General features: G+C 33.0%; 2 protein-coding genes across 4 annotated transcripts; one reads left to right on the top strand and one right to left on the bottom strand.

Moving 5' to 3' along the window:
- The first annotated feature begins 6,975 nt into the window (after nucleotides 1-6,975).
- Nucleotides 6,976-8,795, top strand: LOC106767308 (protein LURP-one-related 17). Of its 2 annotated transcripts, XM_014652166.2 has the most exons (3): nucleotides 6,976-7,482; nucleotides 7,603-7,687; nucleotides 8,125-8,795. In XM_014652166.2, the coding sequence occupies exons 1-3, from the start codon at nucleotides 7,400-7,402 to the stop codon at nucleotides 8,521-8,523; spliced, it is 567 nt and encodes a 188-aa protein (XP_014507652.1). In that variant the 5' UTR covers nucleotides 6,976-7,399; the 3' UTR covers nucleotides 8,524-8,795. The 2 variants fall into 2 exon arrangements, with proteins under 2 accessions (XP_014507652.1, XP_014507651.1); XM_014652165.2 differs by having other exon boundaries at nucleotides 7,118-7,687.
- Nucleotides 8,796-9,335: 540 nt separating this feature from the next.
- Nucleotides 9,336-14,174, bottom strand: LOC106769326. Of its 2 annotated transcripts, none has more exons than XM_014654898.2 (7): nucleotides 13,851-14,174; nucleotides 12,765-13,079; nucleotides 12,527-12,682; nucleotides 11,282-11,616; nucleotides 10,414-10,924; nucleotides 10,246-10,278; nucleotides 9,336-10,111 (listed from the first exon to the last, which is right to left on the bottom strand). In XM_014654898.2, exons 1-7 carry the CDS (start codon nucleotides 13,936-13,938, stop codon nucleotides 9,591-9,593), a joined length of 1,959 nt encoding a protein of 652 aa, XP_014510384.1. In that variant the 5' UTR covers nucleotides 13,939-14,174; the 3' UTR covers nucleotides 9,336-9,590. The 2 variants fall into 2 exon arrangements, with proteins under 2 accessions (XP_014510384.1, XP_014510383.1); XM_014654897.2 differs by having other exon boundaries at nucleotides 12,765-13,082; nucleotides 13,851-14,172.
- Between the last annotated feature and the right edge of the window lie 236 nt (nucleotides 14,175-14,410).

The raw sequence follows: 14,410 nt of genomic DNA, 5'->3' as shown, positions 1-14,410 counted from the left end.
GCATATCCTCACATCTAAGAACGAACCTTTTAGCTTCAATATTTGCTTTAGTTGCCTACAACTGTAGTTTGCATTAACATATACCAACTCAGTTTTCCAATGAGTTTTCCAAATGAGTCTAAATTTCATCACATAGGCACTCAAATCTGCACGTATTTGAGATCTCACGTCAATTTCTGATTTTTCATCTTATAGATTAATTTTGTGAAGATGAACTAAATTTAAATTAAGTTTTATAATTGGTATTTCTTTTTACTAGAAATATTTGGCTTCTTTTATACTTACTAACTTGGTTTTTAAATTTATTTTAAAATTTTCTTATTTTCTTCAATGTTAGTTAAAAAGGTGTAAAATATTATTCTTTGAAAAGAATTTGATAAATTTTAAATGTGAACTATTTCTCTTTTTATACTAAATAATTTATGAAGTGTTTATGAAGATTCTAGATTTATCATAAATGCTAAAGGGAGATATATTTTGTTGAGTGAATAGAACAAAGTTTTGGGAGAGTAGAAGCTTATTTCATCTATTTGTACTTGATTGAGTTACAAGTAAGATATCATTGATTGGTACGTAGGTTTTTCTAGATGAGAATGCAGTAATTGAGAGAGTCTATTGGTCTTACTATGCAAAAATGGGTATTTAATCATGTTTTTGGGAGTGTTTTGGATATTCTTTATTTTTATATGATTTCAATAACTTAGGGTGCATGGGAGAGGATTTTTAGGGTGTTGAGAAGTTCTCCCTCTCTTCCTTGGGTTTTCTCCTTCGTCCATGGTGGTTTTCTCCCTTTAGGAGTTAAAGAAAAAAATGGGTTGTAAATTGGAGGTGTTGACATGAATGAGAGACAAAAATTGAGTATGGAACAACTACTAGGTGTTATGGGAAAGTGTCTTTTTCTTTGGTTTTCATTTTTTTCCTTTCTTTTCATTTTGTAAACACTAGGTTCTCCACCATGGAAAACTAAATCATTTTGTTGAAACCAAATGTAACAAAATTGAATCTAGCATATTTTGTAATGTTAATAGTTATATGTTTTTTTATTTTTATGTTAGTATTTGATTTTTATGTTTATTGTTTGTGACTTAATCATGACTTTATTTGTGATTCTTAAGGGGTTGGAAAATGTTTTTGAACTTAAAACTTAAATCGAATATTTAATGGAGCTTCTATTTAGGGATAAAACATGTTTTCTTAGTAATCTTAAAACTCTTGAATATAATGTATAGTTGCTTGTTGAGAATTCAAGGAATTATTGAAACTTGATGAATAGGATTAGAAATAAGATTTAAATATGTTGATGAGTTGATTTTAATTTGAACATGAAATTGATATACTTATTAATATCCAAGAATGAAATGAGTGAAATCTAATCTTTACAATAATAAATAATCTATGTTAAATTTCTTATTACACGATAATTATTTAATAAAAAATATAAAAAAGAGTTTTCATACTATTTTTGTAAAGTTTGTAGTATAAATGAGTTATTGAGTATAACAATTATCTAATATTACATAATTCTTTTAAGAGATTATAATATTTGTTACTTACTACTCATATACTTGTCATTTTCTACTAACAACTAACTTAAATAAATAAAATATTAAACTAAACAAGGTGTTGACCCCTTACTTTATTTATTTTAATATTTATTTCAATCTTTTTTATAATTAATATTAATTTAGTCGATATTAATTTTAATAAACATAAATATTTAAAATAGACAAGATCATGGTTGACTAACTCAATTCTAACTATATTTATTTTAGATAATGTTCACTAAGTCAATAATAATTTTTTTTTACTTAATAAAAAATTTAAATAAATTATTTTTTCTTTTGGGTTTTGTTTATTCTAAAAACAATATTTTACGTCCCACTAGAGATAATACCATTGCAAATTGATTACACATAAATACATAAAATTATGAAATTTCAAGATCCATCAAATTACCATTTATTTTGAAAGTATACATACTTATTTGTTATAACATTTAACCATTATCTGCGAAACATTCTTTTAATTAAAAGTTTTAACTTATTTGAATTATAAAACAATTTTACATAAATGCTTTGAAATGTGTATTATACTATGAAATTAATATTAGGACATAATAAGAGTAACAATGATACACTTTTAAATATTTTCTTTTTACTTTTTAAGAAAAAAAGAATAAAAATAAAAAACAATAATATTAAATAAATGTAAAAAATTTATAACTGTCAAACATATTTTTCTTCAAATAAACATACAATTTAGTGTCAACATTTTACGAGGTTTTATAGAAAATAAAATAATGATAAAAATGATATATTTTTATATTCACACAGTATTAAAATAAATTATTTATAAAAAACACATTTTTACATTTTCAAAAAATGAAAAATAAGAAAAAATAATATCAAATTAATATAAAAAAAAATTACGCATCAAAATATTTTTTTTTTCATAAAATAATAATATGTAAAACCTTACACCAATGAAATGCTAAAAATAGAATATATATATATATATATATATATATATATATATATATATATATATATATATATATATACAATAATATAATAAAGTTGCTTATGCGTATAAAACACATAACCAGTTTATAAACGACTACTTGTTTGATTTTGGAATTTACTTTGTTGTTTTATGAGGAATCTATGTGTTCGGTTTGGTAACCTTTAAACCTAGTTTTACCTAGCTTGTTGCCTAGCCATACATTGTCTCTGGCTTTTATCTTCCAGAATTTCCTGTCAAATTGCACGTTTTAAAAAGTCATTCAAACCCACTTATTATTATTTTATTTTTCTAAGTGGAAGTGACGTAAACCCCACTTACCATTTCTACCAAGTCTATATCTCATTCAAAATATATAACATAAAATAAAGTGAAATTAAGCATGGCCTTTGATGATTGTGAATAGCTATATGCCACCAACCTTTGCAATATTTGGCCTAAACCAAACAAAAAAGGAATCTTCAAGTTTTGTACATGTTATTAAGAAGGGCTATTCTTATTTTTATAATTATACTTTTTAATGTAATGATTAATGTGACACACCTTTAGAATAAATCCTATGACATCTTTTACTTTATACATATTCTGTATGTGCATGCTTAGTATCTGTGTGCGTGAATGCGTCTACAATAAAAAAATTAGGAGAGGACTAGTTAGTAATACAAGCAGTGAATAATTACTATCTTTAGTTTATAGTAAAAATTATTTAATATTAAAAATAAGAATATTAATATAGCTTATATTTTCTAGAATATTTAAATGATGAAAAGAATTAAGTTAAACCTTATCAAACCTTCAGTCTCTTAATATGTATATTTACTCAAAAAATTACAATCTTGTTCAAAACTTCGAGTGCCTCAACTTGTTTATGACTAAAAAGTTCTATTCCTCAAGAATTTCACTCAGGCAAAGTATAGAACTCTCAAAAAGCAGATGAACATTAATATTCTAAAAGTTAATCCATAAAATTTTTTTAAAAAAATATTATGTAATTTGTTGAAAAGAAGAGCACATTTATGGTACCTTTGACGGAAAATGGAATGCAATATTAGAATGTGTGTTATGATATTATGATTGAAAATATGTAAAGCATATTACTGGTTGGATAAGAGAAGATTGAAAAGAGCTTATCCATGAAACACTGTGCCAATGCAGGCTAATGCGGCAACTGTTCATCAATTTCAACACACTTGCAAATAGAAAGCATAAAGATGTTTATATTATCACATGCATGGGCAGCCATAAACTGTTCGTCCATAATTTAGTATGCAGATGAGATAATGCATGAGACAATAAGTAGTTATGTCAGACGTTTTTTCTTTTATATTTGAAATGGCATTAGTGACATCATCCAGGTCTTTTATTAAATGCTTAAAGATGCTTTAGTTCTAAATTTTTAATTGAGTTCAAAGATTAATTTTTATTTATTTTTAAATTTAAAAACTAAAATATATTAAATAAGAAGAATTTTTTATTTTGCTTAAAGTTTAGGTGTGTTTGGTATTTGCAAACTTCTTTTTGTTTTAAAAATGTAATTAAACATGGCTGCTCGTACAATTGGTGGAGGCTAGTGTAAGACACCTCATAAAGTGTTCATTTCTCATATTTCATTTATTATATTAAATCATATATTTGTTTATATAAAAATTTTCAAGAAGATAATTATTTTTATATAAAATTTGAAATATTTTGTTGTTTTTATCGAAATTTTAAGTATGAATGTTGGGATTAGTGATAAGATATAAGTAGTTTGATAAGTCCTGAGAAATGAGACAATGAAATATCTCTTTATATTATTGATCGAACTAGATTGAATCGGAGCGAATTGAACCAAACCAAATTGGAATAGATCGGACCGAATTATATTAGACTGAATTGGATCGAATTGGACCGAATCAAACTAGATTAAATCACACTGAACCAGACCACACCGAACTGAATCAAACCCAACCCAACAGAATTAAACTGTATCGTACCAAATCAGACCAGACCCAATCCAATCGAACCGTACCAAATCGGAACGAACCAATTCGAACTGCACCGGACCGAGCCAAGTCGAGCCGAGCTGAACGAGTTGAGTCGAGTCGAGCTTAATAGAGTTGAGGAGAGTCGAGCTGCGTCAAGCCGAGTCGATTCGAGCCAAGTCAAACTGGACCAAACCAAACCAGGTCGGACCGAATCGAACCGAGTTAAACCTAACTGGACTAGAACGAACCAAACCAAACCAAACCTAATTTGACCAAACTAAACCTAATAGAACCGAATCAGATTGGACCGAACCAAATCGAATCATACCAAATTAAACCAAACCAAACTGAACCGAACGAAACCAAAGTGAACCAGACTAAACCAAACCAAACTAAGTTAAACTGAATTAGATAAGAATGAACAAATTTCATAAACTTTTTCATAAACTTTCATCTTATTTTCATATATTTTTCATAATTTTTTCTTAATCCAAACAACTTCATACTCGTCTTTCGTTCCCCAAATCAATCCATCTTCAAATATAAATTGTTAAGACTAGATTGATTAATGTTAGGTCCGAAAGAAAATTTAAATATAAGTTAATTCTTATATTATAAAAAATGATAAAATAAATCATATATAAGAAAAAAACATATAAATCCATTATATTAACAATTTAGATTAAAATAATATTAATTTCTAATTTAAAATACGTGTAGTGTTGAGATTACTAATAAATTCCTCCTCAAAAGACATTTTCATTAGTACTTTTCGTGATTTAAAATACTTCAACTTCAGAAAATTTAGGTTATTAGTAAAGAGATTATAAACACTAAAAATTGACTCTAACATCCTTTGAACATTTTTTTATTATCGATTAGATTCTAGATAATACATCGTTATAGTTTGGCATACGAACAAGTAGAGATGAAATCCGTACTGAACCCTGTTCTCATGTTCTTTCTAAATTCTCCATCTGGCTATATGATACAGACGAACATTGGTTAAATTTGCCGACAGAGCCACATAGTGTTTTGAGCATGGCTTTCTCGATTTCCATGAATTTAAGAACATGATAAGATTAAGATGTAACATTTTCCTATCTTTTCTTTGTTTCGTCTCTGAGTGCTGTTACATTACATTATTAATATTTGCATGCAGCAGAATAGTCGCAGTCTGCCAAGTTATTCAGTGCCACTTCAAACTTTCCAACTCATTACTTTCTTCCTTGATTTCTTACGAAGACACGAATAATTTACTGGGATCCTTAATTCTGTGTGCTCATTCTCCTCATCCGAAAAATAATGATAATAGAACAATATATATAGATATATATAACTGTTACAATAGCTGCAGATGAAATATAAATATTTATCTTAAGAAGTTGCCGACTAGGGACTGGAATTGATTTGTCTTTATCTAATCAGCTTTTCGATAATCACATTTCTTAATTGTAATCACACTTCTGTTTTTCTCTATCCTAAATTTCTGAACAGTAAATACTCTGATAAAGAAAAAACTTGAAAAAAATGGAACTTTATTTCACCGTTATTGCTGTCTTCGTTGATTTACAGCAACAATGTTCCATCTGCTTTAATTATTGTAGAATATATCACGTGCACTTTGGAAATGGTAGACCCACGGCGCATGTCCTTTGCTTTGTTTTCTAACTATAATGAGAAAAAATTTGGAAATAAAAATATTTAGTCAAAAAGTTGGTTCGAAAAATTACAAATTTTCTTTGATCACTCTATAGGTGAGTAGTGATGAGTCCTCCTTCGGCAACTTCAATCACTTCTTAGTTTCCTTTTCCGTATCTTTCGCGAAACCATACGTAGCCAACAAACACAAACAATTTTGAAGCACTCAACCTTTGAAAAACTGAAAACAAGATATGAGATTTGTGAGTGTACGATGCAACCTTGCCGGCACACGCGTCACCATTCTCCAACACCCGTCAACAATGATTTCATCATCAACAGTTCCTTCCAAATATCTCTCCTCATTCATCTTATCCCAAAAAAAAAATATAAATTGTATGTGTAATTTAAGGTACACAAGGACGGTGGATAGCTAAAAATATTATCATTTGGGGACCAAGTTCGCGTGATGTAAGAAAGAGCATCGTGTGGTGATGTTTCTTGTTTTTTTAGTGGACTAAAATGTTCATTTGATATATATTATACTATAACTTCTATAATTGATCCCCAAGACCGAATTTATCATTTCGTTACACGCCTCTGTACATGAATGATAAGATCAAATTTAATTCAGACACTCATTCCTGATTCCTGCACATATATATATGAAGATCTCAGTCAAACCGATCCACCTTTTATTTTCCACTGTTTCAAAATTCAAGGTTCGAATTTATCTCCCTTTTTCACTTTCCTGTAGAATTTGGAATGTGCTAAAGTAATGGTGTGATCGAGTGTGAACGCAATGAGCAAGGAGTGTTTTTAATATTTCAAATTGCACTCTACAGTTGATAAATAAAGAAAAAGAAAATTACAAAAGTAAAAGAAAGAAGTCAAAGAAGTGGAGAAAACAATGAATTGGGTCCTAGAGCGTGTAACTTTTGATAAAGACACATCAACATTCTCGTCCTACACTAGCCTCCAAAAAGTTGCTGTGTTCTTCTAAGTGCTGATTAACCCGTATTGTCGCCCTTGGCTTTGCACTAAGCAGAATTAAGACCAACTCCATCACCTATTTTATTGTTTGAAAACGTGTCCACATATTCGAAGTCGTGTGAACGCATAGTATACCTTGTTGTAGCTCTCTCTCTATATATATATAATACAACCCCTAAGAGGTTACATATATTCCGCCGAACCATCTGGTTAGTGATTGCTGACAGTGTTAACCTCAGACTGAAGAAAATACAAGTAGAAAGAGTTGGAGCAAGATCATGAGGGTGTTTCCCAGGTTCAAGTTTCTGTCACGAGCAGTGCACGAGGAACACGAGGGTGAGCATGATGGGGAGAGAAACAGGTACCCTTTAACGGAACGAAGCTTGTGCACCTCCTTAACGCTAACAGTTTGGAAAAAATCACTAGTGATTAGTTGTAAAGGGTTTACCGTGATTGATTCGTATGGAAACCTGGCTTATAGGGTTGACAATTACATCGGCCACCCCAATGAAGTTATTCTTATGGACGCTTCAGGAAACTCTGTCCTCACTCTTCGCCGCTCCAGGGTATGCATGTCTTCCCCTTCATCTTTCTTTCTATGCTTTAATGCATAAGTTATTCAATTTCTCTGTACAAGACTTTCATGATCGAAGCAGATGAAGAAGTGATAAAATTGCAATTTTGTAACCGGTGAAATCTCTTTCTAAACAAATGGGATACGATACGACCATTATTGCACTGTTTGGACTAACTATAATATGTGGATGGTGGTTCTTTGTTAATTATGTAAAATGGTACCTGTGGTTTGTAAAAGAATTTAGTTAAAATGTACTATCAGTACGAATTTGTTGTGCACACGTCTAATCATAGATCTGTTTGAAGTGATTTCTGATGAATTTAGGAGTGTAAACATCAAATACGATTGGTTGATGGTTGATGCTATTAAAAATTAAACAATTTAAGACGGTATTGTAGATGACATGTTGATTTTGTTTGATTGCAGAAGCTGGGATTAGTAGATAGCTGGTTTGTGTATGAAGGGGAAAGAGGGAAGCAGAGTACGAGAAGTAAGTGGTGTAAATCGAATAACAGTCCAGTTTGTTGTGTAAGGAAGCGTGTGAATATTTTAGACGGCAAGCCCAAGGTTCAGGCCTACGTGTATCGTGTAGCATCGGACTCAGATAAACGACATGCGGCATTTACAGTTGAAGGTTCCTATGCACATAGGACATGTAAAGTGTTAGATGAGTGCAAGAAGGCTGTGGCTGAAATCAAGAGAAAGGAGGCCAATAGCAAAGACGTCTCTTTCGGGATAGAGATTTTTCAATTGGTTGTTCACCCTGGCTTTGATCCTAGCTTTGCCATGGCACTCGTTTTACTGCTGGATCAAATGTTTTCGTAATATTCTCCTAGAGTAACACGTTTCTTGTTTCTATATCCACCTATCATTTTACTCCAAAGGCATTGTAAATTACAAGAGATGTTTATAAAACGAAAAAGACAATTGACGTAGTCAACTATTTAGAGTGTGTTTAATTTCGTGTTTAGGAACAATGAACGCACGTCAAGCAAGAAGCTAGACAGAACAACGTTCACGTTTTATTTGGTTTGAGGTGGAAAACCGCTGTGACGTACATTCACAACATGGAATCAAAGATGGCTTAACCTGTCAAATTATATCTTACGAATGGGAACTGATTTCTTACTTGTGCTTCACAAGAGACTGATGAGTATGCAAACAGTTCAATTCATCGGAGACCTCGTCCTCCTTATAAATAAATGCCTTAAAAGTTAAATAGAAGGAAAAACTCGTTCTATTCAATAAATAAATGAGGAAGGAACTCTATCATTTTACCATATTTAAAAGACAAGACTATTTGCAAATGGACAGTCTTGTAAGGTACACCTGCACATGGATGCTAACAAATTTGGATCCTCTCCAGCTCCCTTCTCACCTGCGGCCATCATGCAGCCAACATCTAAACCCTTAAATTTGTTATTAGACAGAAATGGGAGAGAAGAGAGATGAGAGTATATAATGGATGATTGGAATTTCGAATAGAGAGAAGTGTGTAAATGGAGAGAGGCCGGAAGGATATGGGTCCGAAACTGCGAACCTAGCAATTTGGCAATTACCTCAGAAGAAAACTAGTATAAGAAGCATGGTTTAGAATGATAGTTGCATGCAATAAATGAAAGATCCACACACAAAGAAACAAGGAAACTTAATCTTACTAATGCATCGTACTCTGCGGTGAGAAAAAAATTCTGCTGTTTTATACACCTGTTTTAATGTTACAACATTTGAATCCCGTTTGCCTCTGAACGTGAACACTAGCAACGAATTCATCGTAGGCTTGCAGCCACAACATAACATTATATACAAAGTAGCCTCTTACTAACCTAACACCTGCTAATCACACAACAGCTGCCCAGCTACTGATGTGTCTACAGTCAATAATTGTTTGATCAATCTGTGTTGTCTCTTCCCCTTTTCCAATCCATCACTACTAATTTTCCAACCTGCTGCTGACCATCATGAACCTTACTTAAATCCCTTGCAGGCGGGGGCATCATACAATGTTGCTTTAAGATGCTGGCATTTGTACGTTTGTTTTCCACAAACGAGTCTCTAACTTGTTTACTAGGTAATGATCTACTTGACTTCGAAATAGGCCACACAAAGTGTCCTTTCTTAGCATCATTATTGTAGTGACTACTGTTCTTGTTCTCAACTATGGAAAACCTTGGCTTCTTTGAGGGAATTATCTGCTCCACACTTCTGCCCACCATGTCAGATCCAATCGTTGAAATTGATCTTGAAGTCATCTCTTCAAGTTTCTCATTTGATTTATAACGGCATGCTTTCATGGCTTTTTGTGAAGTTTTCCTTTGCCATCTTAATATTCCATCCGAACTCTGCCTTGGAGAGCGAGTTGCAATTTCACAGAGAGTTTGTGCAGCAGTCAATATTCTTGGACAACGCTCATCTGTCACAAAGAAAAATGTCAAGCAGGAGATCTCGCTATACTGTAAACTTCAGTGAAACTTTTAGGTTAACAGGAAACAGATTTACAAAACAGTTAAACAAGTTTACACATGAAAAAAAAAAAAAAAAACATACCATTTTCTTTAGTATCAACTTGGCCTCCACGTTCTGTATTTTCAGACAGAAATCAGTAGATTATTCACACGCAGAGATAGAGGGAAGGGGAGAAGAAAAGAATCAGAAGATATTAAGAAACTAGAGATAAACAGTAACAGATTCAGGTAGCCTAATAAAATCTTTTACCTGCTTTAGCTTGAGAGTCTTCTGAACAAGATACAGAAGATGAAGAATCCAAATGATGGAAAGGAAGGTTAGCAAACAAAGATGAGAAATTCTTCTTTTCTGAACTACCAGACGAAGGAACAAGGCTCTGATCATAACTGAATGTATCAAGGTTTGTGAAGGAACTACGATCAGTATTTGTAGAGCCAGTAATGACACCTATCCTCGACCATTTACCTTGGCATGTGCTTCTACTCGCTGATGACTTAACTGCATCAGAATTAGTTCTAGAATGACCACCAAAAGCATGTGACCATGTAAAGGCAGGAAGGCTAGGCCGACGAGACAACTGCTTGCCAGAGCGTTGGTCATTATTACTATTCTTTGTGGTGGCGGCAGGCTTGGACACATCAAGCAGCAAAGATTCTAATTCCTGTAATGGATGGACTGCAAGTCGTTCCAAAACATCCTTTGGCTGATGTAATGGGAAGTCAAGCGGACTAGTTGAACTTTCTGTTTCGCTACAATGATCCTGGATGTCAAGAGCTAGTAAGTTCAAAATGATATTTTAATATTATATGCTTTATTATCAGTGAAAGTAACTAGGCATACATGAACATGCAAAAGCAACGTGTTTTCGTGACTGGAGAAGTCAAATTTGATGAGGGCAGCCTTTATGTAGCATATATGACAAAACTCATTGAAATTAAAATTTTATTTTATAAAAGCCAAAAATTAGCCCTGGCCCACCGGTCTCTCTGCTTATGCAGGAATAAGATTGTACAATGACCTTCCCTCATACTTTCACATTGTCATGAGCCTTTGGCACAGGGACCATTAGTTCTTTAAAGCCAAAAATGAAAAGATACTTGAAAATTTTAATACTAACCTTCTGACATGAGGACATATCTAGTGACTGCTCTTTATCCCCATTACCAACAATTTCTGCTGCACAAACTGAACTCAATTGGCAAGTGGACATTTTCATGTTGGAGGAGTAGTCCACCTCAGATATATTTTGGGACTGAATAGATTTCGGGAGCTGAAGGATAGAGCACGCCTTTCTAACTGAATTCAAAAAACTTACACTCATATTTGATGTTTTTTTCCCTTTATCTTTGCTTAAAACGGGGCAGTCAAAAGTGCCCCTAAGGAGATCATCTAACGGTGGTTCATCCATAAGCTTTGTGACATCATGAAAATCATGTTTCAGACCATATAGCCCTGGCAACAATTTCCGAACAAAAAATCCTTTGAAATTTGTTTAAGTTTCACACAGTAATCACAGCTTTAGTGCATAAAAGAAACCAAACATGTTATTCTGGTAGAGAAGCCAGGCATTATTAAACTTGTTAGTATTAATTAAACAGCTTATATTAGTTGCTTGAAATTGTAGATAAACAGTGTTAGAACATATATAGTTTGCTGATATCGTCACATGTGGGTTAGGTACAAATTCTCAGACATATAGCTAACTGATGCAGAATCACATTAGGAAGCAAAAAATTTCATATGTTCGCATAAAGATATGGCTCAGAAATAATATAGAAAATCATAGTTAAAAAAGAATAGATAATACTCTATACCTCTACAAGTGTAAAGAATTTAACATAATTAAACTGCCTCCTCAGTGGCACGAGTGTAACCAACCAGAATGATATCGTGTTCAAGATTCAAGAAGAATGTAAAAGGGTGCAATTCTTGAGAAATCAAGGGCATTATTGTAAGAAGACTGTGGTTCAAGAATATCTGTTATGAGCAACACAGCACGTTTGATTGCCTTGACTGGATAAGCACATACTGAAAATAGACCTATTTCTGCCTTCAATATCATTATAACCACGATGGCAAAAACAAGACTCGGTTGTTTTATCAACTTGGTTTATGAAAGAATACACAATGTTTTTATTTCTGTATATAGTTAAGTAAACAACTTCAGACAGGCTTCCTCAAATGTTAAACGGAATGACCTGAATTTTTTAGATAACTTAAATAACAAACAGATTAATCTTCCATCACAATGTCCAAGATGTACACTAAACAGATATATAGGGGAAAAAGTTCATCAAGAAATGGAAATTACGTGAGATTTAAGAAGAAAGAGAACAGTAGGCCAAGCAATTACATTACATACCAAAAAAGTTGTTCCCTGCACTGGTAGAACTGAATATTGATGCACACATCTTCATTGAGGATGACTCAAATTTAGTTTTTGCAGAAGGCACTTTAAAATTCCTCTTATCACCACGTTTGCTAGCATTGCTCCTTTGCTTTGGTAATTGACTTTTCTCTATACCAAAAGAAAATCAAAGAACAAAAAAGGTAAGAGCGTAGACAGGAAAACCACTGATAATTGTTTGGGGGGAATATACCTGGAGAAGTACAGCTTAAATTATTTGACCCAAGTTTATCCGAAATATCCTTTGACTCCTCAATTCCAATAGGGCACAAAGAATCTTCCGGCTGGGATATCCGGGGCCTCTTTGAACATGAACTATTACTCCTGCTGGATTTTGCAGCTTTTCTTTGTAACGATACACCTTCCAATCTGGAATTAATTACAGGACTACTTTTTCCATTACCGCTAGGAGAGTTTTTGGATGCCTCTTCACCCTTGAGATGGGGCAGCTGACTAGAATTCTTGGAAAGTTGAGTTTCTGCAAATTTGTTGCAGGAGGAAAACTCGGCTGCTGTTTTTATATTTGCAACATATGGCACAATAACAGTCGGTCAATTAAACCGTGTAATAAAACAAAAAGATGATGACGATATGGTTAAGGAAAAAAGAAATTAGCTGGCAAAATCCAGGAACATCTCAACCACTACCACATGTGTCCACAAAACAGATATCAGATAGCATGGGATAGGAACTAGTGTTGAAACAACTGCAAAGTGCAAAAAGAAGCACAGTGGTTTAATCATACACCATATTTGGGGATGACTCGGATCTAAGCATTGAACAAAGAGAGTGAGCATATCCAGATTCTCCACCACTAAGCATTTTCTCCCTACTCCTGACGCTTAGCTAACACACATGCATGGCATATCAAGTTAAACCTTCCCTTATTTATTCAAGGAATATTATTGACAAGTGTAAGAGTTACAAAGCCGCTGCCTTAGTCAGAGCACGAAATTTGTCCCCAGGTTCATTTCTAACTATAATGATATGAAATTTATAAATATCCAGGCCAAAAAAACAGTATAAAATCGCATAAATGATCTAAAATTACATTTCCCCAGCTTTCAAAATTGCATTATTTCATAACAGTCAAGACCACTAGCAAACAAACACCATAATATCACAGATCAAATCACAAAATCCCCAAAGCCAAGAACACACTCCCATACACGTACAGCAGTAACAAAAAAATCAATACAAGGGTAGAAAACAGCAAGGTAGAAAAGAAAACAAAAGAATTGAAAATAAAACTAGGGAAAGGATAATGAGAGAGAGCAACCATTTTGAATTAGCGAGAAACCCTCGGATCCCATCAATTTGGGTGTGGGTGCCAAGTCAAGTGGTAACGGCAATTCGAGAGCGTCCATAGACGGAACCCTAAACCCCTTCGCGAATCTGGAGGTGATGGTGGCGAGTGAGAAGTGAGGAGAGAGAAAGTGAGTGTTTGGTAAGAAGGAGCATGTTGCGGCTGTTGAAGAATTTCTAGGGCAAATTTTGGGACTCAAAGATCGCTATATATAGTTTTCGGGAAATGATCTGAAGCCTTTCGTCGGTGGGGAATATTCCGGTGAGGACACTTCTACATTATTTTTATAGCACGCCTTTGATCTTCTTTGAGGCTGTTTTTTAACCTCCTTGACGTGGCATTATCCATTTTCTGATGCATTAATAATATAGTCGTGCATGTTCATAACCCACATTAACTGACTATTACTGTAACTGACCTTTATTAAAGTTATAAATACATTTTTAATCACTCATTTATTTTTATAATTACAAAATCTTTCCCCTTTTTTGCCTTTCTCATACTTAAAAACATCTTATTTTATACATCATTTT

This window comes from Vigna radiata, chromosome 7, assembly GCF_000741045.1.
Source record: "Vigna radiata var. radiata cultivar VC1973A chromosome 7, Vradiata_ver6, whole genome shotgun sequence".
In the NCBI taxonomy this organism is placed as follows: domain Eukaryota; kingdom Viridiplantae; phylum Streptophyta; class Magnoliopsida; order Fabales; family Fabaceae; genus Vigna; species Vigna radiata.
The sequence above is the reverse complement of the archived record's forward strand: the minus strand, read 5'-3'. Positions and strand labels throughout refer to the sequence as shown.

Excerpts from the sequence above, each read along its gene's own strand:
- LOC106767308 (XM_014652165.2), top strand. The coding sequence starts at position 7,400 with ATGAGGGTGTTTCCCAGGTTCAAGTTTCTGTCACGAGCAGTGCACGAG. Across the intron at positions 7,688-8,124 it reads TCACTCTTCGCCGCTCCAGG|AAGCTGGGATTAGTAGATAG; the intron begins GTATGCATGTCT and ends GTTTGATTGCAG.
- LOC106769326 (XM_014654897.2), bottom strand. The coding sequence starts at position 13,938 with ATGGACGCTCTCGAATTGCCGTTACCACTTGACTTGGCACCCACACCC. Across the intron at positions 10,925-11,281 it reads ATATGTCCTCATGTCAGAAG|GATCATTGTAGCGAAACAGA; the intron begins GTTAGTATTAAA and ends CTTGACATCCAG. Across the intron at positions 10,279-10,413 it reads AGACTCTCAAGCTAAAGCAG|AACGTGGAGGCCAAGTTGAT; the intron begins GTAAAAGATTTT and ends CTGAAAATACAG.